General features: G+C 43.4%; 1 protein-coding gene across 1 annotated transcript in view; it reads left to right on the plus strand.

The window, feature by feature from the left end:
* Nucleotides 1–17,400, plus strand: part of MOB3B (MOB kinase activator 3B) — a gene marked incomplete at its 3' end in the record, with an annotated part of 93,153 nt that extends 75,753 nt beyond the window's left edge. Inside the window, exons 2-3 of the mRNA XM_084237762.1 lie at nucleotides 12,770–12,972; nucleotides 17,377–17,400. Coding sequence (XP_084093888.1) covers nucleotides 12,770–12,972; nucleotides 17,377–17,400 — 227 coding nt within the window. The remainder of the gene's footprint in view (nucleotides 1–12,769; nucleotides 12,973–17,376) is intronic.
* Nucleotides 17,401–22,623: the final 5,223 nt, after the last annotated feature.

Below are 22,623 nucleotides of genomic sequence, written 5' to 3' on the forward strand. Positions count from 1 at the left end.
ATATATACACTAGTCTCATAAAACTTTTATATATTTAATTTTAGAAATTATGAATCCTTTTTCTTCAGAAGTCCCAAGCAGTAAGTTGAGGTGAGAGGAAAAGGGGAAACAGAAAAAGGGGTGAACCGCAGGGGTGTCTGTACCTGGGGGAGAGTCCAGGGTGAGCTTTCAGGGCCTTATATATATAAGATGACCTTATGATTTATCACTCCAACTTAACTCTTTCACTTATTGCAGAACCTCTGCATATGCCCAAATAAATGAAAGTTTGTTAGTTATTTAAATTAGCTAATGAACAAATAGTGTAGGGTGGGAGTTTTATCTGGCAGGATAACTCCTAGCTGGGCAGCTCTGTTCAGACTATGCTTCATATCTGAGACCAGTGACTTCTAAGTGTGGATCTATATGGTCCCATGAGGCCCGTCCTCCAAAGTGTCCTATGTGGTTGCCATCTTGAAATGCTTAATAATTTTTTAACAAGGGGTTCTGCAAATAATGTAGCCAGTCCTGATTCATCAATAAACACAGAAACATCAGTACATAAAGCAAAGGGTACCAACTCAGTTCCCTGGACCCAGTCTATATTTTTGGCTCATGGAATATCTCATTTTTCTTTTTTAATAGATTTTATTTTTATATTCCCCATACAATTGCAACCCCCTTATTTTGACCCCAATCCCTCCCCGCCCCGCCCCATATCCCCCATAGAGTGTCTCTGGTTCATAATTTTTTGTTGATTTTGATTTTCACTTTCTTATAGTTATTCATTTTCCTGATCCCTTATTTAAGTTTTCTAGATTCCTGCTATGAGTGAGACCATCCGGTATTTTTCTTTTTCTTTCTGGCTTATTTCGCTGAGCATGATCCCTTCCAGCGCCATCCATGTTGCTGCAAATTGCGTGTGTTTATCTTTTTTAATATACATAAACTTTCATTTAGAATATTTTTTAGATTTATACAAAAGTTGCAAAGATAGTACACAGACAGCGTTCCCATATATTCCTTACCCAGTTTCCTGCATTTGTAACATCTCACATTATATTTACATTTATAAAACAGTTGTCACAACTAAGGAACTAACACTAGTACATTACTATTGACAAAAATCCACAATGTGGTCAGATATTACATGTTTTACACATTTTTCCCCCCAGTGTCCTTTTTCTGGGTTCTGTTAAGAATACCACATTATATGTAGTTGACATGTTCTCTCAAATTTTCTTTGGTTTTGATGACCTTGACTATTTTGAAGAGTGTTAGTCAGATCTTTTGTAGAATGTCTTTTAATTTGGGTTTGTCTAATGTTTTCTTCATGGTTAGACTGAGTTAGGGGTTTTGGGGAGGAAGACCACAGAAGTGAAGTGACATTTTCATCATATCACCTTAAAGATATATGCCATGAACCTTACTTGTCATTGAAGACATTAACTCTAATCACCTGGTCAACATAGCATTTGCCATGTTCCTCCACTATAAATTAGTTTTCCACCTCCCTTTCCATATTGTATACTCTTTGGAAGCAAATCCTTAGCAGAGTTCACAGTCAAGGGCGGGAGAGAAGAAAACTCCATCAACTTGAGTGGGGACTGTGCAAAAATTATTTGGATTTCTGCTGCATAGGAGATTTGTCTATTCCTTATTTATTTATTTAATTATTAATTTATATTAGTTGGAACTCATGAATATGTATTTTATACTTTGAATTATAACCCAATGTTCATCCATTTATTTGTTACCCAAATTCCAGCATTGTCATCCATGAACTTTTCCAGGTTAACTACTTTGTTTCTTGATTTTAGCCACTTCATTATGTTTTTATTGAGGGGTTCCTTTCTTCCTGGAACCACAAGGTGTTCCAGATCACCTTTTACATTTCCTGCCAGCCTTCGAACAATCAGCCATTTCTCCAAGGAGCTCTGATTCCTTTTATTGAAGAATGCTATCAGAAACTAAGATCTGGATTTTGCATGAGTTTGTTAACAGAGTGTTTTTCATTGTTTATATTTTTTTATTTAAAATTTGAAAATTCAAAGGTCAGCTTGCAGGGAGCCAGCTTTTCCAGGTTGAATCAACTATATGAAAATAAATAACATTAAAGAATAAAATGCTTTTTTAATTTTAGAATAAATTACCAATATTTAACTAGGAAGAAATCTCACATTCGAATCTAGATTTCAGACTCTCTAGGAAGACAAAAAAGTCTGGCTATCACACATTCTTCCTCAAAAACAATCAGCTAAAGCTGGGAGGATATTTTCTTTTCCATCAGAAAGCATTCTCAAATCTGCTACAGTCCACACCACTCCCTATTGTATTACGCTCAGTCTCTTTCATGTGCCTTTCTAAACTTTGAAGGCATTTGAATATGTAATTCCTAGTTCAGATCATATTCAGGTACAGAATTTACAGATGCACAGCTTGGTGTGAATTTAACTCAACTTTGACACAGAGATCAGATTTCGAGCTACATTTCTGATTTCATACCCATCCCACCAACTTCCTTCACTGGAACTTACATGAAAATGCAACGATACTCTCCTTCTTGCTCAGTGCCTGCCCTAATCCCTCCAGCTCAGATGGAAGGCATCATCTACACCCAACTGCGGTCTTCCTCTCAGCCTCATGCACACTGGGTCTTTATATGCAGGCTTCCCTGAATTTCTTTGGCAAGTTTCTCTTTCTTAGAACCTGAAGACAATCACCCAACAGTGACATCCCTGCCTCAGATTAATTTCTTCCTTGTGATTATTCCCTTTTGACTTTGCAAAGAACCCTCATGTTGGATTTCAGCATTGTACCATCTGGATCAACCCACCTTTCTAAGAAGGATAAATAAATTACCCGTGCTATTTCCTCTCTCACCCCTGCCTCCCCCCATCAGGATTAGTGTTTATCAGTCAAGTCTGGCTTATGTCAAACTTTAGTAACTCTGGAAAACCACCTGTCACTCTGCTACTTAGATGAAAATAGGCATTTCAGTAAAAATATGCAATACAATTTGAGGTAGAAGGTGCTTTGTCCCCAGTATTAGTGAAAACCTAATAGAAAGACCATTTCGCTCTAAGACCTAACAGGTATGAAGAGATAAATGTGTGTTAATTTTCACCGCAGCCTGTGGCTTTGACCCCATAGCAACCCCTGGGATCTTTTCACAGAGCAGTGGTTTTCAGACTGTGACTCAAGGGCCATTGCTTGGTAATGAGAAAATTAAGGGAAACTCAAAACAGTAAAATACCTCACCACCTCCACATTATATGGTGTTCATTTATTCATTCAACAAATACTTATTGAGAACCACCACATTCTGGCATGCTTTTGATACCAGGGATATAACTGTGAAGGAGAAACCTTTTGTGATGCTACAAAATTTTCAGTCTAGGGGCCTCCCTGGTGGTGCAAGGGGGTAAGCATCAGCACTATGAAGCAATCCACAGCTACTGCAACACGAGTTTGATCCCCAGCCGGCCAAGGAGCTACCCACATGGCACGGCAGACCTCTGCTATCTCACCCGCTGCTCCCCTCAGCAGTGTCTCTTGTGAATCCTTTCACCCCCCCCACACCTCTGGCCTGTACCCCAGTTCTTATATGCATAAATAGATAAATCTTAAAAAAAAATTCAGTCTAATGGGAAGCAAAAAAGAAAAATGGACAATGAACAAGGCAATATAGTGAGGGTTGTCATGGGACATGGACATGCTTAACTGGGCAAGAAGGACGTGCGAATGGAAATAAAAAGCTTAGCTGAGGCTCAAACAACAAATGGAAGTTCACCAGACAAAAAGGGGAAGCTGAGGAAGAGGGATTCCAGCTGCTAACTCTCCACTATGTGGCAATAGCCAGATGTGAGTAAGCCAGTGAGAGCATCTGCACTCTGGAGAACTGGAGTATTTTATGCAAGTTGGGAAGGTCCAGAGGTGGTGGGGAGGAGAGGCAGGTGTGAAGCCACAGTCTTGCCTGCCACTTTAAATAACTTTGATTGTACCTTGAAACAGTAGAAAACTGAGAGGTTTTTTTGCAGAAAATCAGATGTCTGGTTGAACTTGCTACTCAGAAGATCGCTCCCCCTGCCAAGAGATTGGAGAGGAAAAAGGAGTTCAGTTGAGGGGAAACCACAGGCAGTCGGGGATGGTGGCGTGGGCTAGGGAAGTGGCAGTGGGGTTGGAAAGAAGCTTGCAAGTTAGAAACTATTGAGATAAAACTTGTTATTCATTGCCCTTCACATCATGAAAGGAAGATTCTGCTAGTGAATAGCTTTACTTGTGAAAAGACTGTCTACGATCTCCTCCACGACAAGGAGGCTGAGTCATTTTCACATTCTCACTGATCATTCCCATGATCAAAGTAATCTTCCAGGACTAATTAACATCCTGTTCTCCGCTCACTCCATTTCATTTGGCCCATTTGATTTTCAGCGAGGTCTGAACTTGGCAGGTCCTAACTAGACAGCATTCATTTTGAACGCTTTAGTATCCATCGACAGTGAATGAACCCATTTCTCAGGCCTTGTTAAGGCTTTTTAATCGACTTCTACCTCCGTGCCATACAGCAGAGAGTGAAGGCAGCCACCCTGGAGATGGGGATGTGGTAAGGCACCGCCTCCCTCCACAGACCAGCGGCAGTGGGGAGAGAGGGAAGCGCCAGCAGCAGGCACGCTAGTTCCAGTTGCTTCTTCGGGCGGCTGAAACAGCACTTCCTCTGCCCCGCAAATGGCATGCCTGAAAGAATTAACAATCTGTTTAGAACATATAATCACATGTTAGTGCCCTTCCTTTCTTTTGGCACAAACACTGTGATAATAGGTTGGCGGGAAACTCTGGGGGGCCGGGGAAGGCCAGAGGGGGTCAGAGAATAGAGTAGTAGCCAGTTTATTTCTAACCATTTGCAGCTGTCAGCTTGTTGGGGAGGTTTTCTTTTTTGTGTGTTTTTTTTTTTTTTTTTTTTTTTTTAGGCAGAGGAACAAAGTCTTACTACCCAGGATTGTTTTCCTTGGCATGATGAACAGACACTTTCTTGAGGAACGCACTGAGATAACACAAAACATCTGCTCAGAGGAATCAGTCCTCTGCAGCTGAATTTTCATCAGCAAGAGCCTGAAGCTCTTTGAGATAAATATATGTAGGTCTTTCTGGAGGCTGGAGGAGGTGGATGGAAGGGGGTCAACTAACAGGAGGCGGCTGTGTCATTTTAAGAAGCAGATCAGATCCTCGTCGTGACTTTCTCCTCCCTGTGATGGATCCTCTGTTTTGTTTTGCAAGTGTTTGGGAAATGGTATGTTCTCAGCCCTGCTCCAAGAGAAGGCTGTTTCCTTTTCCCACGTGTGTGGGATGTTGTTTTTATTCATGAACTATTGAGAATGAGTGATTTTTATGAATTGTAGAAGGATTTTCACATGGGCACTCGCACTGCTAGACTCCAAAGAAGAAAAGGATGACACAGTTGCCCTGGCATACAAGAGCTTGAAAGGAGCAGTGTAGGCGTTTCTGATTGTTACTGACATGCCATGAGGGTCCCCAAAGGACTAGCCTGCCAGGGCATTCAATTTTATCCTGCGTCACTTGGAAGCTCCTTAGAGAGCAAATGTCAAGTACCAATCTCACACTCATTCCAAGTCCACTGCCCGGGGAAGGCTTTGTCCTTCCGGAGGAAAGGCAGCTCTACCTGTCCCTGTTTCACTTGCCTTCCCCCGCATCCCCGCCCCTGGGCTGGGATGAGGAAGAGCCTTCTTATAACAATAGGGACATAGAATGCCACTGACTGAATGTGTGCCTGCTGGCATGATCGATTTCGTCCTCACAATCTCAAGAACTGGGTCTTGTTATTCCCTTCCTCTGATAAGGAAACTGAGCCTTTTAGAAATTAACAACTTGCTCAAGGGCAGGAAGTTCCACGGTTGGAATCTGAACCAGAGTGTGATGTAGCCAGACGCTTGAATAGTCTCCTCAACCCTGCATGACCCATTTGGGGAAAGTGAGGGGCAAACTGCCCTTCCCCACCTTTTGTCTTTCAACAAGCTCTCTTGCCCTGATTCTGCCCATTTGACCAGAGTAGGATGAAAGGAACCATAAACTTCTGCAGTTTCCTGGTGGAATGGAAAGAGCTAGGCTCTGACATTAGACTTGAATTCAGATCCCTTTTCATCATGAGCTAGCTCTGTTAGTCCTGAACCAGACAGTCCCTTTGCCCTTCTCAGCTTTGATGTCAGGGTAAGCAGGTTTTATAAGTGCTCACCTCTCATTCCTGCAGTCTTGCTGCTCCCAGCTCTGTGCTAGGCACTAGGGTTTATCCGTGTCTTTTTTTTTTTTAAATTTATTTATTTATTTATACAAGCACTGGGTACAGTCAGAGGTGTGGGAGGGTGAGAGAATTCACCAGAGCCAGAGCGGGGAACAGAACAGGCAGACCAACTAAATACACTGCTGAGGGGAGCAGCGGGTGCGGCAGGAGAGGTCTGTCATGCCATGTGGGACCTTCACCAGTGACTGGGGATCGAACCAGCACTGCAAAGGCTGTGGGCAGCTTCGTAGCCCAGCGCTCAACTGCTGTGCCACCAGGGGAGGCCCCTGTTTGTGTCTTGAGGGCATGGCAGACTTGAGTCAGGGATTCCCACAGATAAGTGTGAAACTACCAGCTGTAATCTACTCAGGAAAACTTCAGGAGCAGGATGGGACATGCCAGGAAGCCTGAGTCTGGGGATGAAGGAAGGCTTTGGGCCAGTTTGAAAGAAAGAAGAGGCATTAACTAGGTAAGCAGAGGGTTGGATGTCAGCCAGCTGCTGTCGAACCTGGGGTGCTTGGGGGATAGGTCTCTGGTGTCCTTGGAGACAGCCTTTTAGCTCTTACTCTCCAAACCTCTGCCACCCCTATTTACCTCTACAAGATCACGGACCAGCGCTCATCCCCAAAGCATTGGGTTTTCTCCTCAGAAGAAAAGAGAAAAAAATGAAGAAAACAGAAATGAGCAGTAGCAGCAGCTCAGAAACTGCCCCCTGGGTCTTGTTTGACATTGGGACCTTTGTCTCTAGTCTGTAGTGCTGTCATCCAAAGGATTTCTGCATTCTCTGAAGGACTCTTTCCCTTTTCAGAATCCATAATAGGATAAAAGAAAAAACACAAGCCATTTAGACAACTTATTTTTTTTTTCAGAGGTTGCCCAAAAAGGAAGGATTGAATGGGGCATCTGAGAGCTTAGTGGAAGGAAGGGGAGGCGGGAGAGGAAGAAAGAAAATGGATTGAAGCTCAGAAATTACTGGAATTTTTATTAAATTTTGTTTGGGAGAAAGGAGATTTGCTAAGTCAGAGATGAAAGGCAAATCCACATGGGGCCCCAGAGAAATTGTTTTATTCCATGCTTGATTTAGTTCTCACACTGAATGTGGCTTGGAGATCAGAACACTGTGGTTAGACACATCCATAAACTCTGCAGGGCTCTGTCAGATGCTGGTTCCTGGCTAAGCACCGAGTCTTCGTGAACAGCAGAGCTGGGGGGCCACCTTGTCAGGCCTGCAGGACAGACATCAGGCCGCACAGGCTCACCTCACCCTCTGTCTTCACCCTAACTCTGTGGACTACTTCCTCCTTGGCCCAATGGTCTGGCAAACTCTAGTCTTGCTCTGAGTCAAATTGTTGAGAAAATTCCTGCCGGAACCACATATAAATGATTGGTTTGGGGTTCAGACCTCTGCCCAGGCATCTTGCCTGGCTCACACTGGAATGAAAGCTCAGCCTTGGCCTGATTTAGATTCACTAGCTCCTTAGCAGAGACAGTCACAACACAGGACCCAATGCCATCAGTGTCCAGCATCCTTCCAGAACACCTGAATGTGGGTCACCTCTTTGTGGAACACTCATCTGAACACATTTTCTCATATTGGTCCAACTTTTTTTTTAAAGATTTATTTATTTATTCAAGCACTGGGGTACAGTCAGAAGCGTGGGAGGGTGAGAGGATTCACCAGAGCCAAAGCTGAGAGCAGAACAGGCAGACTGATGAAGTACACTGCTGAGGGGAGCAGCGGGCACGGCAGGAGAGGTCTGCGCGCTATGTGGGACTTTTGCTGGTGGCCGGGGATCGAACCGGCACTGCGGAGGCTGCGGGCAGCTTCACAACCCAGCGCTCAACCGCTGCGCCACGAGGGAGGCCCTGGTCCAACTTTTTGAAGTCTGAAATGACCCAATTGGAATCAGAGTCACGGAATGTGGCTCTAGGATGGAGCAAAGGGATGCCCTGAGACTCCACTGACTAGAAATCAATTGGAGACCTTCTGACCAAAGGTTATTTTCTATATCATCAATACTTATCTGTCTGGGGTTCTTGTTGGATGGTTAGTCTGAGTTGTTTTAAGACCAGTCAAAGTTTAACTGCCAATCCTTCAAACATACAATCTATTTCTGGTAAGACTCAGTTAATATTGTCTGGCATTAACTTTCTAATTGAGTACAGTGACTGAAAATTAACTCTCACCCACTGAAAAACTAGATTATGGCAAAGAAGGAATATTTTAATAATAGAGAGGAGTTTCAGATTTGTTCTTCCCACCCCCTAAGCTAGATCAAAATGTTCTTATCATAGAGTAAGTTCACAGAGTTCTCCTCCCTTCTCAACTAAAGCAGTGTGTAGTCTTCCATGGCAGAACCATCCCAGGACTGATAAAAAGCTATCCTTCCTGCTTTAGACTTTTTCCTACCCCAAAAAGATGTTGGGTTCACATCTTGACTAAATAAGATGACTGTGCTTTTATGATTCAATTTTGATTGATGAATATTCCCTCTCTAACCCAGTTCCAGGTGCTTTTAAAGGTAAAACCAAAGTATAATACAGTCTCTTTGCTCAGGGAATTTACAGCTATCCAAGACATAAATGTGAGAAACATGTGGATAATAATGTAGGGCAGACTCTATAATCCAGTGCTTCACTGAATATTTGCCACTCTAAGTTCTTTGCAAATCCAGTGCTGATGTATCAATAAGACTACCCTCCTCAAAACAAGTGCGTGAGAGGAATTTAATCTCAGAGGATGTTATAAAGAACATTTGGTACATGAGATACAAAAATTAGAAGTTCATCAGAGAGTGCTTACTATCTGCAAGGCTTTAAACAAAGTCTTGTAGATGCCTGTGTATTTAACCCTCACAACAATGTCTTCAGCTACAGATAACACTGCCATCCATGATTTCTTCCAGATTGGGAAACTAAGGCTTAGACACTAACTCATTTGTATATGGCTACACTGTTAGTTAGAAAGTAGAGTCAGAAATGAAACATAGAACATTCTAGACTCTAGACTCTGTTTTCAACCAACAGATACTATGAGGAAAAGGTGGTTACAGAGCTAAATGGGACTTTTTACTACATGAATGTTCAGATTCTTTATTGTACATAGGTACATTATAAACTCTATGAAAGTGGCATTTTTGCACTTGAATTTTGCATTGAATCTCACAACCTTTTTTTTTTTTTTTTTGCCAAGGATTTCACTTACTAAAAAGAAAGTTCAGCATATCTTATGTATTCAAGAGAAACAGAAGGGACAAAAGGAGGAGGTTACATTTGGTCCTCTGTGGGCCAGTGTTGCCATCGACCATAGTGACTGCCCGATGCCCAGCGGGGAGCTGATAGCCCTTCCCCACCCCGTGCAGCCATTGCAGGACCCTGTCAGGTACAGGCTGCTGTGTAGCCAGTCCTGTGCCCATTTGAAATGATTAATTGACCTTTGATTCTCCCTACTTCTAGAGTGTATTTATTTAAAATACCCAAACAAACATTCTTTGCGCTTCTTCTACAAGCCAGCTACCGAGCTAATTGCTGATCATAAAAAGGGAATCTCAAGAGCCTGTTGCCTGCCCCCATGGAGCTTGCAGTAACAGGTTACAGTTTTTGAACCAATTCTCTATTCTCCCTGCCTTTAGATGTAAGATCCAGGGCAAATAATTTAGCTGAGCTAAATCTCAGTTGTTGCTGTTGTTATTGTTTATAATTGAATTGATTTTATCACGTTTCAGGGTTTGCGCTGGCTCAAAAATTCAAGTAGATGAGCTGGCTCAACTTGAACCATATACAACCCCCACTCTTTCTACCCCCCCCCACCATGTCCCCTAGCAGCTGGTGAGCCTCCTCTGAGATTGGAGTCAGGGGGAGTGAGAGGTAAACACACCTGAGGGGGTGCTTTCAGGTCACCCAAAAAGGAAGAGCTGGAAGTGTGTGCACAGCCTCAGGCCTCAAAGCAACAGCTCCAGATTTCAGGGCAGTGTGTGCTCATGCACTTTGGAGTTAAAAAAAACCTGGTTGAAACCCCTCCTCTGCTGCTTGCTGAGGTCTATTTATTTCCTCATCTGTGAGAGGGAAATAATCATAGGGCCTATCTTCAAGGGTTGTTCTGAGGACAGTCACCTAATCTGTGTGAAGTTCTTGACAGTCCCCTGAACACATTAAGTGCTAAGTAAATGTTGACTTCTACTCAGCTGCAAGTAGACTTGGGAAGTCTACTTCCCAAGGCAAGGGCAGAGAAAACACATTCCTTCTTGAAACCAGCAGAGCATGTTAGCTGATCTGTTGTACCTGGAATCTGTGGCTCCTAGAGGCGTGGATTTTTTTCACGCTTCTCTCCCTACCCTTTTTCTTTTTGTAAATTATATTTCTCTGGCACCAAAGATCAACCTTTAGATGCCTCGTTGCATTTAGCCATTGAGCTATGCCTCTATCCTTGACTGAGAGAGGATCACACTCCAAACAGATCTTCTGGATTTTAGAATCAGGTGACCTGGTCCAAATCCCAGCCCTGCCACTTTGCAGCTAAGTGGCCTGGAGTAAATGAATCCCTGCTTCGGAGTCTCTGTGTTATTCATCAGTGACTAAGAAGAGTGAAACTTACTTCACAGGTTGCTAGAGGTAACACATGTCAAGTCCCTGGTGTTGTCACTAAGAGGGTCACAGGACTTCCCTTCTAAAGGGAACACCCTCCTTTAGGGATTCTGTTCCCTTTGCTTGGACTTCTTCAGAGACTCCAGAGCCTCTCCCAGACAGATAGTGGTGACTTTCTGGCCCTTCTTCAGCAGAGAAAACAACCCATAGCTGTACACAGGGCTGCCCTTTCTCCTCAGCTTTACCTCACGCCCACCCCCAAACCCGGCATCTGTTGCCCAGACAGTCAGCTGCCAAGATGTGGCCCTGTCACTCCCTGCTTTCATTTGATATGTTGCTACTTTGTTTTTGAAGGAAACCGGTATCAGGGCCAGGCCCTGGGGAGGCAGATCCTGCCTCTACCAACTGCCAGCCACATCCATCTCTCCTCCTGCCCTTGGGGTCCCAGGTGATCTCATTACAGAGTCTCTCACCAAACAGCTGCCACTCAGACCCTACAGAGACAAGGACAGAAAACTCCAGGCTTTCTGGGGTCCAGAGCCAGCCCTGAGCATGGCTGTGCAATTCTGCTAAAAGGCTGGTGATCACTTCTGCCTTTTCTTGATAAGGGTAAATTATTTTCTTTAAACAACAGCAAGGTGCTCCAGACCTTATAGTAAAAGGGGTGGTGTGTCATTCCCATTTAATGAGCTCTTCTAAGCACTGAAGGAGGATTTTACTCATGTAAACACCCTCCTATCCATGCAAGGGAGGCCTTGTAATGATTCCTATTTTACAGACGAGAAACCAAAGTCGCACCTATAAGAACTGGAATTTTCATCTGCATCCTACATACAGAAAAACTGAAGCTCAGAGAGGTTAAATAACTTCCCATGGTCATACAGCTGGAAAAGGAGCAGAGTGGGAACTCAAAGTCTGTTTAACTTACAACATGTCTCCACTCAAGGATAGTGTAAATAACAAGTTTAAACAGTGTGTTCAAGAGGGGGAAAGTGGGCTTGTGATTCTGCACTTTGGCAGCCGTGGTCATCAGACAGGAAACCCCCGTGGTACCTCTGACCACTCCCTCTGTCTCTGGAGCTCTTACCTTGTCAAGGAGATGAAATGGTAATAGGCGTGAAAAAGCATCTATGATATTTGTAAAATTTGCTCACCTCAGAAACCATTTATCTCAGGAAACCTTTGGATAAGAATTTACATACTGCTAGCCTGCAGGCAGAACCTAACCTAGAAAAAGGTTTTTGTTTTGACTCCTTTTTTTTTTTTTTTAACTGCAGGAATATTGCCAATGTTTCAAAAATGTAGAAATTTCACTTTGAAAATGTAGCAATTTCATTTAGAACTCTGGATTTCTGAATTATCTTGAAATAGAAAAGGCTCTATCAGTCCTGGGCCTCACCCCATATGGCAACCACTGGTTGTCATTGGGCAGTGGCTGCTCTTTTTAACAAGAAGGTGCATCCCTACGTGCTGCAGTCCACACCATTCCCTATTGCTCTGTAACAGGGAAAGCCAGCCCTACCATATTAGCGGGTTAAGAAGAAAATTAGCTTTCTTGTGCTTCATAAAGTACAAAAAAATTGAAAAGCAGAAGGGAGGTGCTAAAATATAGTATTTCAGAATGTTTATCGGCTGCAAAAAAAATATAGCTAAAGAAACAAACCTAGCCCTCTTTACTTGTTCTTTTCCCCTCTTTCTGGTGATATTAGCATTTGCATTTAATCCATTTTAGCCTCTCTTTCATTTGATTCAGCATTTGATTCCGCTGTCCACAGAGAGCCAGCATCTATGCTAAGCCAGGCTGACTTAGCAGCTTGGTTCAGGACAGTCCTTCAACCTCATGCATGTGCTCTGGAGCTTCCAAAAGATTTCCCCTCTCATGATTTCCCCTTCTCATGTTTGATTTTCTAGGTGTTCCCTTCCCAAAGAACTTCCTTCAGATATGCAAGAAGATCCTGTGCCGCCTTTTCCGGGTCTTCGTCCACGTGTACATCCACCACTTCGACCGGGTCATTGTGATGGGTGCCGAGGCCCATGTCAACACCTGCTACAAGCACTTCTATTACTTCGTCACAGAGATGAACCTCATAGACCGCAAGGAGCTAGAGCCCTTGGTAAGTGTACTGAACATCAGTGGTACCCAGGTCACTCCTTGGAGCGGAGCCATTTGTCATAGCACCCTGCCAGACCCACACAAGGGTGCAGAACTAGACAAGACTTAGAGGTCAGTGAAAGTCAAGGAGAGGGGCCTGCCATCAAGTGAAGGTCTGAGATCTCTCTCTGAGATGGCAGAATGTTAGTGGGATTTTCGTGACTTCAGTCAAAGGGAGTAGCTTTAATTTTCTTTTGCTTTTAAGATTAATTTTATTTATTTCTGCATACAAGAACTGGGGTACAGGCCAGAGGTGCAGAGGGTGAGAGGATTCACTAGAGACAGAGTGGGGAGCAGAACAGGTGGATCTACTGACATACATTGCTGTGGGGAACGGTGGGCAAGACAGGAGAGGTCTGCTGCGCCATGTGGGTAGCTCCCTGGCCTGAGATCGAAATCAAGCCATTACGGTCATGGTGCTGAGACTTAACTCCTATGTCACCATGGAGGTCCTAGCTTTAATTTTCAGCTCCAAAACATGTCATCCTTTTTTGTAATCTCTTAACCGGGCATCTCTAATCATCATCTTATCATCTCTTACACTGTTACTCAATAGTGATCAGAACCATTCCTTCAATAGTAAATAAATATTTAACACCTACTATGTGTCAGCTACTACATATAGGAAGTCAAATAAAACCGCTTTTGAGTACCTCTTACTCCAGACAGAGGCAGGAGTAAGCCCTAATGACAACACAGAATCATAATATGGGGCTTAGCTTTTCCTACTCAATGTCCTATGACACAGTTTTAATGGGATACACTTAAATCCAGAAAATTTGATAACAGACTCTATGCCTGCTTAGGTAAGTGGCAATTACTTGATTTTCTTCATAAACTGTTTTTATAGTTGTACTCACTCTGGGCTTTAGAATGTCAAGGACTGGGCCTCCCCTGGTGGTGCAGGCAGTTGAGCACTGGGCTGTGAAGCTGCCCGCAGCCTCTGCAGCACCGGTTCGATCCCTGGCCACTGGCGAGGGTCCCACATGGCACTACAGACCTCTTCTGCTGAGCCCACTGCTCCCTTCAGCAGTGCATTTCTTTGTCAGTCTGCCTGTTCTGTTCCCCGCGCTGGCTCTCGTGAATTCTCTCACCCTCCTGCGCTTCTGACTGTACCCAGTGCTTGTGTAAATAAATAAATAAATCTTTAAAAGAAAAAGGAAGAAAGAAAAAGCTTAGAATGTCAAGGACCACCAAAAACCCCATCTTTTGGGACATGTGCCCTCACATGGAGGCCTTCAGCACAGCTATTTTTAGCTGGTTCTGTTGAGTGCTTTCTTATCCAGTACAACACAGTAATACAAAAACTGCTTTTTTTCCTTGAAACCAAGCGGCAGTCTTGCTAAATATACTGACAGAGCAGCTCCATTTCATATAAGACCATTTGAATAACAAACAGAATGCAGGGACCTGGCTGCTACCAGGGACCTCTTTGGCTGGCCTGTCTTTCTTTCTCTTTATGTACATGTTCTTTAAATATAGATATTAACATTCTTTGTGTCTGGTGAGGCCAACAGACCAAGAGGTGACTATTACTGAGAAGGTAGTTGTTTTATTCACAGATCCCAAGAGAAGAGGGGTGGACACCCTATCAAGGTAGGCAGGGGGTAAGGCACAAGGGAAATGAGCAGCCCTTTGGTCAGTCAGGAGGAAGATGGGACAGGAAAACGTGGTCAAGAGCCTTGATTGCAGTTTCCCTGGAGAGGTAAGTGAGAAGTGAGTAAACGGGTTTAAGATGGACTGATATGAATAAATTTCAGCAGGTTCTGGGGCATAAGGCCTGACCCTAGTTGGTTGGTACCTGGCCCTGGGGTGATTAGGGTCAGGGAATAGTATCCCTCCTGATAGGGAGGTGGTTGGGGCTGGGGACTCTGGATCATCGGTTGTATTGTTGGTAAGTAAATAAACTCAAGGGTGAGTCGTTTAGTCTCTGGGAATTGGCTAGCACTGGGTGGGGCAGTTCCTCCATGATCAGTAAGGCCCCCTGATGTTAGAGAATTAAAATGCACACAGCGGCGTTGGCAGTATGCTAGTGAACAGAGCTCTTCCAAAACACACACACACACACACACACACACACACACATGATGTACTTAATATTGCACAGAAACTATATCTGGAAAAGAAGAGGTTGGTGAATTACCTTTCAAGTTTCTAAACTTGAAAGCTATTATTTTACTATGCGAAGACATAACAAAAAATGGTTTTCTTTGCATCACTCAAGAGTTCTGGATAAAGCAAGAACCCCACCCCATGTTTCTCTTCCACGTGCTTCCATCACACATGGCCACACTCCTCTGCTCCCAGAGTCCACTCTGTTGTTTTTGCCTGATGTTGGCTGTTTGTCCAGCACACCAATAGTGCTGAGGGCCTAGTGCCCCACAGGGAAGCAGTTGCAATACAGCACTGGCTAAAAAAGAGCTAATTTTCTTCATTTTTTCCTTTCACAACAATGCTCTAAGAAACTCGTGGGGGCAGGAACTGAGTTGTCTCTGAATTCAGTTAGATAGCTGGTGTGGAAAGAAGTGTAAGGACATCGTGGCTGAATTTTGCTAGTTTGTCCTGTTTCAAGACTGCTGTAGATAAGCAGCTACTACAAGAAGCAAAGATTGTGCATATAGCTCAGTGGAGTTAAAAGACAAGTAGATAAAGCTCATTTCAGAAAGTGCTGATAGGGCCAAGTGAGTGAAAAAGGGAACCCCTATGATCTGTGGAAAATATGGGTGTCGCTTCCAGGGACTTTAATTCCATTCTCTTCAGTTGACACATTTTCATAGGAGGGAAATACCTTTCCCAATGGTCCACCAGAAAGAAGGGGTACTCCTCAGCACTTGGGTTTGGGATTCCCTGAGCTAAAGGAACAGAAACATCAGATGGATAGAGCTGAGAAGTCAGTCTTCTTTACATACAGAAGCACAAAGGCCATTGTAGGACAAAGCTGAGTGCAAGTTAGCAAGTAAAGAAAGCCTTTCTTAGTCATCAAAAACCTCTCAGTTATTTTCTATAACTGAAGAAGGGCCCCAGGGATTCTAACCCCAGGCAGTGCCAGGAGCTGCCTTGAAGTCTCAGAGGCACAGAAAGGCCCCTAACAACCCAGTGTTCTAGGTATAAACATCTTTAGGGTCTGAGGAAAAACTGCCATTGGATTAAATCATCAGAATTATTGACAGTGGAAGTTAAGTAAACAGCAAGAAGAGTATCCATTTCCCCCCAAACTTACATTTCTTTAAAACTTGCTTGAAGCAGTATCTTTCCTACATTTATATTTTGTTAATTAGAATTATAGATTGATTTTAATACTTTTACTTATTAATGGTCTTTTAGTGCTTGTTTTAAATTATAAAAAAATACTGGGAATTTTCCTTGGATAATGCTTGTATTATTGTCTGTATATTAGCATAGTTCAGTGTCCAAAATTGCTATGCTTGTGGATTGTTACTGAAATCAGTGCTTGCAATAGTAGATAGTGCTAGGTACCCAACTTCTAAGTCTACTGTTATAATAAATATATCAAAACCAGACATAGCATATCAAATCAACATATTTTTATTTGATTTGCATAAATCAAATGTCTTATATATGCAAAGCAAGTTCCTCACATGGTCTCCATGCATAAGAAAGATATGCTTTCAAGAATTTACAAATATAGTCTGAAATATATAAAATAATGACTGTCACTCGTCTCTGGCTTTTGAAGAATAACAAAAAATTCAGGTCTTTGGCTTTACATGCTTGTGGGACATTCTTTAGAATTGCTGCAGCTAAGGACCAGTTTCCTTTAGAACATCAGCACCCCCAGAGTTCCCACACCTCCAGTGGGACATTCCTGGTGTCAGGCCTGGGGATTCCACATTGTAAAGTGAGCCCCACTTCCTGTTCCTCTCCTGATGTTTCTGCTATGCACTGCCATGCTCCCTTCCTCCTAAAGCCCACCTATTGCTTTGTCTGATACTGACTGATTGTCCAGCACATTGGTCATGTTGAGGGCCCACTACCCCACAGGGGAGGAGACTTAGTCTTGGACAAGGCTAAAGGCAAGTCTCAGACTCACTTAGGCTTAAACCTTGGCCCCTTCATTTGCTAACTTGGAGTAGCGAACAAGATGCTTAGCTTTCCAAAGCCTCATTTTCTTCATTGATAAAATGAGTAAGTCAAAGAATTGAATTGTTGTACAGTTCTATGAATTAGTCACCTGGTAATTGATTAAGCAAGGTTAATATTAAATGAGATGATGCCGAAAGTAGCTGGCACACAGTAAGCAGAGGTCCCCTTGTTCTCCCTGCCCCAGTCTTATGACCTTTTGCCATCTTCATGATACCCCAGGTAGTCCTGTAGTCTTCATTATATTTGTGTCTGTCTCCCACAGGGTTATCAACTCTTTGAGGGCTGAGAATATACAAGACATACGCCTACATTGTCCATGTTGCCAAGTATATAGCAAATGCTTAATGTGTTCTTGAATCAGGAAAAATACTTTGAGGACAGTACACTCCGTTCGAAGGGGTTGCACAAATAGCTGTTCCTTTCAGACTTCCACTTGTCTGTTGCTGGGAATCATACTTCATCCTATTGGATGAATAGTAGAGATTCAAAGCAAAACATGGTGCAGAGCAGTAAAAGGATATGTCATAACTCTTCAGTCTGAAAGAAAATGATGGGACCCCAATCCCCAGTCAGTTCTGTCTTCCAGATTCTGGTTACATTGCCTGGGCAATGCTGAGTGTTCTCACACTGCTTGTGTGTCCTGGTGTGCCTGGTGTGGAAGGGGACCAGCCTTTCCAGAATTAGTGCTAAAAATCCCATGTCTCTGTCCCCAGTAAACTGGGATAGTTGGTCACTGTATCAAGCCTCTAATTGGAATATAGTTTCCAAATAAGAAGCTGGGAAGAGGTCACCTTGGACCCTGAAGCAGGCCAGTATGTCCATCCATGCTTGCCTCATGACTCGTTGAGGACCCGAGGCTCAACAGCAGCCAGGAAACCCAGGGAACACATGGCTTGTCTTCTGGTCTCAGATAGGGAGGGGGAGGCTGGGGCAGTGACACGGACTCAGACATGACAAGTTGAGCCTTTCCTCATGTACATGCTACAGCTGAAGATGCCTGGAACTCAAGTAAGTTCCATTTGGAGGAAGGGAGTCCAAATGATGCTGGTAATTAGAAAATGAGCCAGGCCCTGATTGAATAAGCGGGCTGCTGTTGGCCCTTGGCAGACGGGGAGTCAGCTGACAGACTGAGCTGATCAGAGTTATCATTAGCAAGCACAAGCAGCCAGCAGCCTTTTGTTGGCCTTTCAGCAAAGACAAAAGCAGACTCAGAGAGGGCTGTTAGCAGTGCAATAGCTGGTGAATAAAGAACTGCTTAGGGAGGAGGAGGAAAGAGGTTGGCAACACAGGGAAGGAAAAAGGAGGATGCTTGTTCACCCTAGTGCACCTGCTGACCTCTGGGTGACCTTGGTCAGGGGCCTCCAGAAGGGCCTCCTTCTCTCTCCAGGGCTCCATGTCCCTGTTCCTAACATCACCTACCTTGTATAAGTGCTGCTGAGAGGTCAAAGGTTGATGCAAGACTGTTGTATTACCTTATGGCAAAGAGCTTGGGCTCTTTAATTAAGTCAGTGTTTCTCAGTAGGGATCCACACACCACCTGCATCAGAATCTCCTGGAGGTGACATTTTAAAATGTACATGCTTGAGCCTTACCACAGATATACTGAAATCAGAATTGCTGGGGTAAGTGCTTTGTACCAAGCACCCTTAATCTGCATCTCAAACTTTAATAAGCATATGAATCCCTGGGCATCTTGCCAAAATGCACATTGAACCTGCACCTCTTGCTCCCAGGGATGTCAATGCTGCTAGATCCCACAGCATACTCCGAGGGACAAGGCTGTGGATGACATCAGCTCTCAAATCTGAGAATTACTATTTTTAGCACATCATCTCTCTTCTCTAGGATTGAGGGTTAGCTCCGTGAGGTGGGAGATTAAAGCAACGATGAAGTCTAAGGATTATTCTTTTTTAAAAAGATTTATTTTATTTATTTATTTATGCATACAAGAGTTGGGGTGCAGGCCAAAGGTACAGGGAGAGGTAGGAGGATTCACCAGAGACAGAGTGGGGAGCAGAACAGGCAGACTGACTGAAATACACTGCTGAGGGAAGCAACTGGTGAGTCAGGAGAGGTCTGCTGCACCATGTGGGTAGCTCGCTGGCCAGGGATTGAGCTCTTGCTGCAGTGGCTGCAGATAGCTTCATAGTGCTGAGACTTAACTCCTAGCAACCACCAGGGAGGACCTAAGGATCATTCTTTGCCTAGGCTATTCCTCAAAATACCAATCCCGCGTCATGCTCTGTAAATACACACTTCTTTTCCTTGATCGAAGGAGTTTACAAATATTCCATAATCTCTGGAAAACTCAAAATATACTATAGCAGACTGAAGGTTTTGAGAAATCATTCAGTGAAGAAACTGGCTCAAGTTTGTGTAAACACCCAAGTCAACTGCCTTTTGTTCCTCAAGTATTTTTTTTTTTTTTTTATCATTCGTTAACATCTTATACAGATCGTGATCCATGAGGCACACTTTGGGCAACACTGTTCATCTTAGTGATTGTGTCTCTAGATTCTCAGTTTCTTCCTCTGCCTCCATGCCCACCACTGCATCATGGGGTGAAGAAGAGAGAATAAGAGAGGAGGTGAAGGAAGTTCTTCACATAGAAAGGCCTCACAGAAAGAACAGTCCTGTGCAGTCACACTCCTCAGTCCTCCCATGTCATTGTATAACACCCCATCGTTGAGTTCTTACCATGTGCAAGGCAAACAAGCATTTTCAAGAAATAAACAATAGCTCCATTTTCTGAGTTTCAGATGTTCCATTAAACTCATGTTATTTCACACCACAGCTTCCCTCTTCTCCCCAGTTTGTAGGCAGAACCTTTTGGCCAGGGATCAAGATTCATGCACCAAATAATTTCAAATTTCAACACCAAAACCACTGCTTTTAAAATGGGTACTTTAGAACCAGATGGAAGAAAAACTGTGTGAAGACCAAATTGTTGGAAAGCTGTGTCTCGTAATGATCCAGGCAGGGCCTACAGCCTATGTAGGTCCAAGCTGATGCTGACCTTGTGTTCCCCTAAGGGGGGACCAGGTCACACCTGCACTGCCCCGTTGATGAGACTGCAGTAGTCAAGGTCAGCCCGTAAGGACAAGATCAGGTCAGAACTGTGAAAAGAAGCAGAGCCTTTCACATGAGCCAGAGCTGCTCCCCAAAATAGCCAGCAATGAAGAGCCATTGTGGAACTTTTGAAAGAACCTTTTCTTTTGAAACATCATCTGTGCAAAGGCCTCTGGGATGCTTCTTGTCAGGCAGGTTCCTTGACTTTCGGCCAGAGGACTTGGACATGGACACAAACTTTGAAGAAGAGTTTCAGCCTGTGAGTCTAGCAGTTTGGCCTTTATAATGGCGTTTGCACTGTGACATTGCCATATTAATTGTCTGACACCAGGCAAAGTATGCTATGTCTCTGGGCCTCAGTTTGCCTATCTGCGGACTGTGCAAGAGTTTCATCTCTAGGATTTTGCCTGATTGACTTACTGAGATTATGATCTTTGATGTGGTTTATCACCAGACTTACCGTTTCATGCAAAGTGACATTCTCTCTTTATTTGAGAGGTCTTTATGAGTTAAAGCTCACCATAATGGCAGAAGGAGTTACCTGACACAGAGAGTAGCTGGAGTTTGCATTCATGGAACTCTGTCATCTTAGGTGGGGAGAGTGTGTGTGTGTGTGTGTGTGTGTGTGTGTGTGTGTGAGTATGTGTGCATGTCCAGGGTGGCATCAGCTGGTGGTTGTTGTTCAAGACAACCCAGATGCCCAGAGATGAGTGAGGAGCCTGCCAGAGACCTTATTAGGAGCTTTGGCAGACATATTCTAAAGTGTCAATTTGAGAAATAGCAAAGAAATGTGTAATTATTTTCAATGAACTGCTTTGTGCTGGGCACTGGGAATGTGGCAAAATCAGCCACATGTCTTTGTCAGTCCTATTTATTCGTCCTTTGCTGATGTTCAGAGAGCTTTAGCTTCTGGTGTATAGAATGGCAAATGCTTGGTTCTTGTTTTGGTTTTTTAATTAGGTCAGTGGTGAAATGTGGCCTGATATACTCCAGGGCCTGAAATATATTGAATTAGAGTTGAAGATGATGGGAAAATTGTCAGCAACATTAGGCAATAAAAACAGGATTCAAAGCTGCATTGTAGAATAATCTGATGTCTGTTAGTCATCTAACTGCAGTCGAGAATGTGTAAACAGAGGCTATCTCATGCTAACTTCTCGTAGAATTATAAGTTAAACCTTCTTTTCTATATATACCTGTGGGCTTTTCAAGTTTTCATCACAAACATCAGAATCACAAAGATCTACCAATAAAGACCAAGCTGCACAGGACAGGCTACTGTGTGCCCCAGGACCAAGGATTCTGAGTGCCCTCTCTGCCCTGGCCCCGACCCCTGCTTGCTCCTTCCTAGAGCTGCAAGTGGCCAAGTTGCTCAGAGGAGCAGCCAGCAGTGATCATGTGGACTTTTGTGACTGCAGTTGGAGGTGGATGCACACAACTCCCTTGGACTAAATAATTGAGCTTTCCCTAGATAATGGGAATCCCTCCTAGAGTGGGGAGTTAAGCATCTTTGTAAGCACTGAGGTGATGTTACCTTGATAATATGTTGACATATTTAGTTTGGAAGCCCCTGATTTAAGGGGGCAGATCTCGGTGATTCTACAGCACGTGATGAAGTCTGCAGTTACCCAAATGTGACATGCCCAGCCCTGCAGGGACAGGCTTTGTTCAAATAACTCACTGCAAAGGGCACCATGCCCTTGACTGAAGGTTTTGGTTGGAGTCTTTCCTGTCCAGATTGCTCAAATTAACAAGATCTCAAGAGATTTTTTGCTTTTTTCTAACTTCCAAGCTTGAAAAGAGAACAGAAGGAATTTGGTGAAAAGCGATTAACCCACATCATGGGATGGTCTCCATGCAGTTTATGAAACTTAAGTATATGTACAATTGCAAATAATTTTAGCTGAAACTATGATTAATTCCAATCCCTTCAGACTAAACTATTAGCAAAAAAAAACAAGACCAGAAATGACCAAGAAAGATGTCTCTGCGCTGGTTTCAATAAGATTCTTGTTTTATCATTTTCTTCTAAGAGAAAACCATTCTCTGGATTGGTCATTCCTTGTAATGAGAATTTTGACTCAAAGAGAGTCATTTCTATACACTTCAGTAAATATTTATTACCTGCTGACTATGTGCTGAAAATCCAGTCCCTAGAAGTTTTCTCCCTACCCTGTCATTACCACAGTATCTCCCAAAGTATTTTTCACAGAATCTACTAGTTCTAAGGGATGTCAGTAAGTATGTGAAAGGGGATATCTTGACCAAATAACTATGGTAAACTGTGAGTTAATAAAGCTATTCTGGTTTCTTTAATAATCTGACATGTATTTTATATCTCTAAGCAAGGCATAGAATGTGCAATTTATTTGCTCAGGTAATCCTTTTTCTGCAGAGCATTTTGTGGGCCTAGGACTTTGAAATACCCTTTGGGAAATAG

This window comes from Talpa europaea (assembly GCF_964194135.1).
Source record: "Talpa europaea genome assembly, chromosome: 7".
NCBI classification, from domain to species: domain Eukaryota; kingdom Metazoa; phylum Chordata; class Mammalia; order Eulipotyphla; family Talpidae; genus Talpa; species Talpa europaea.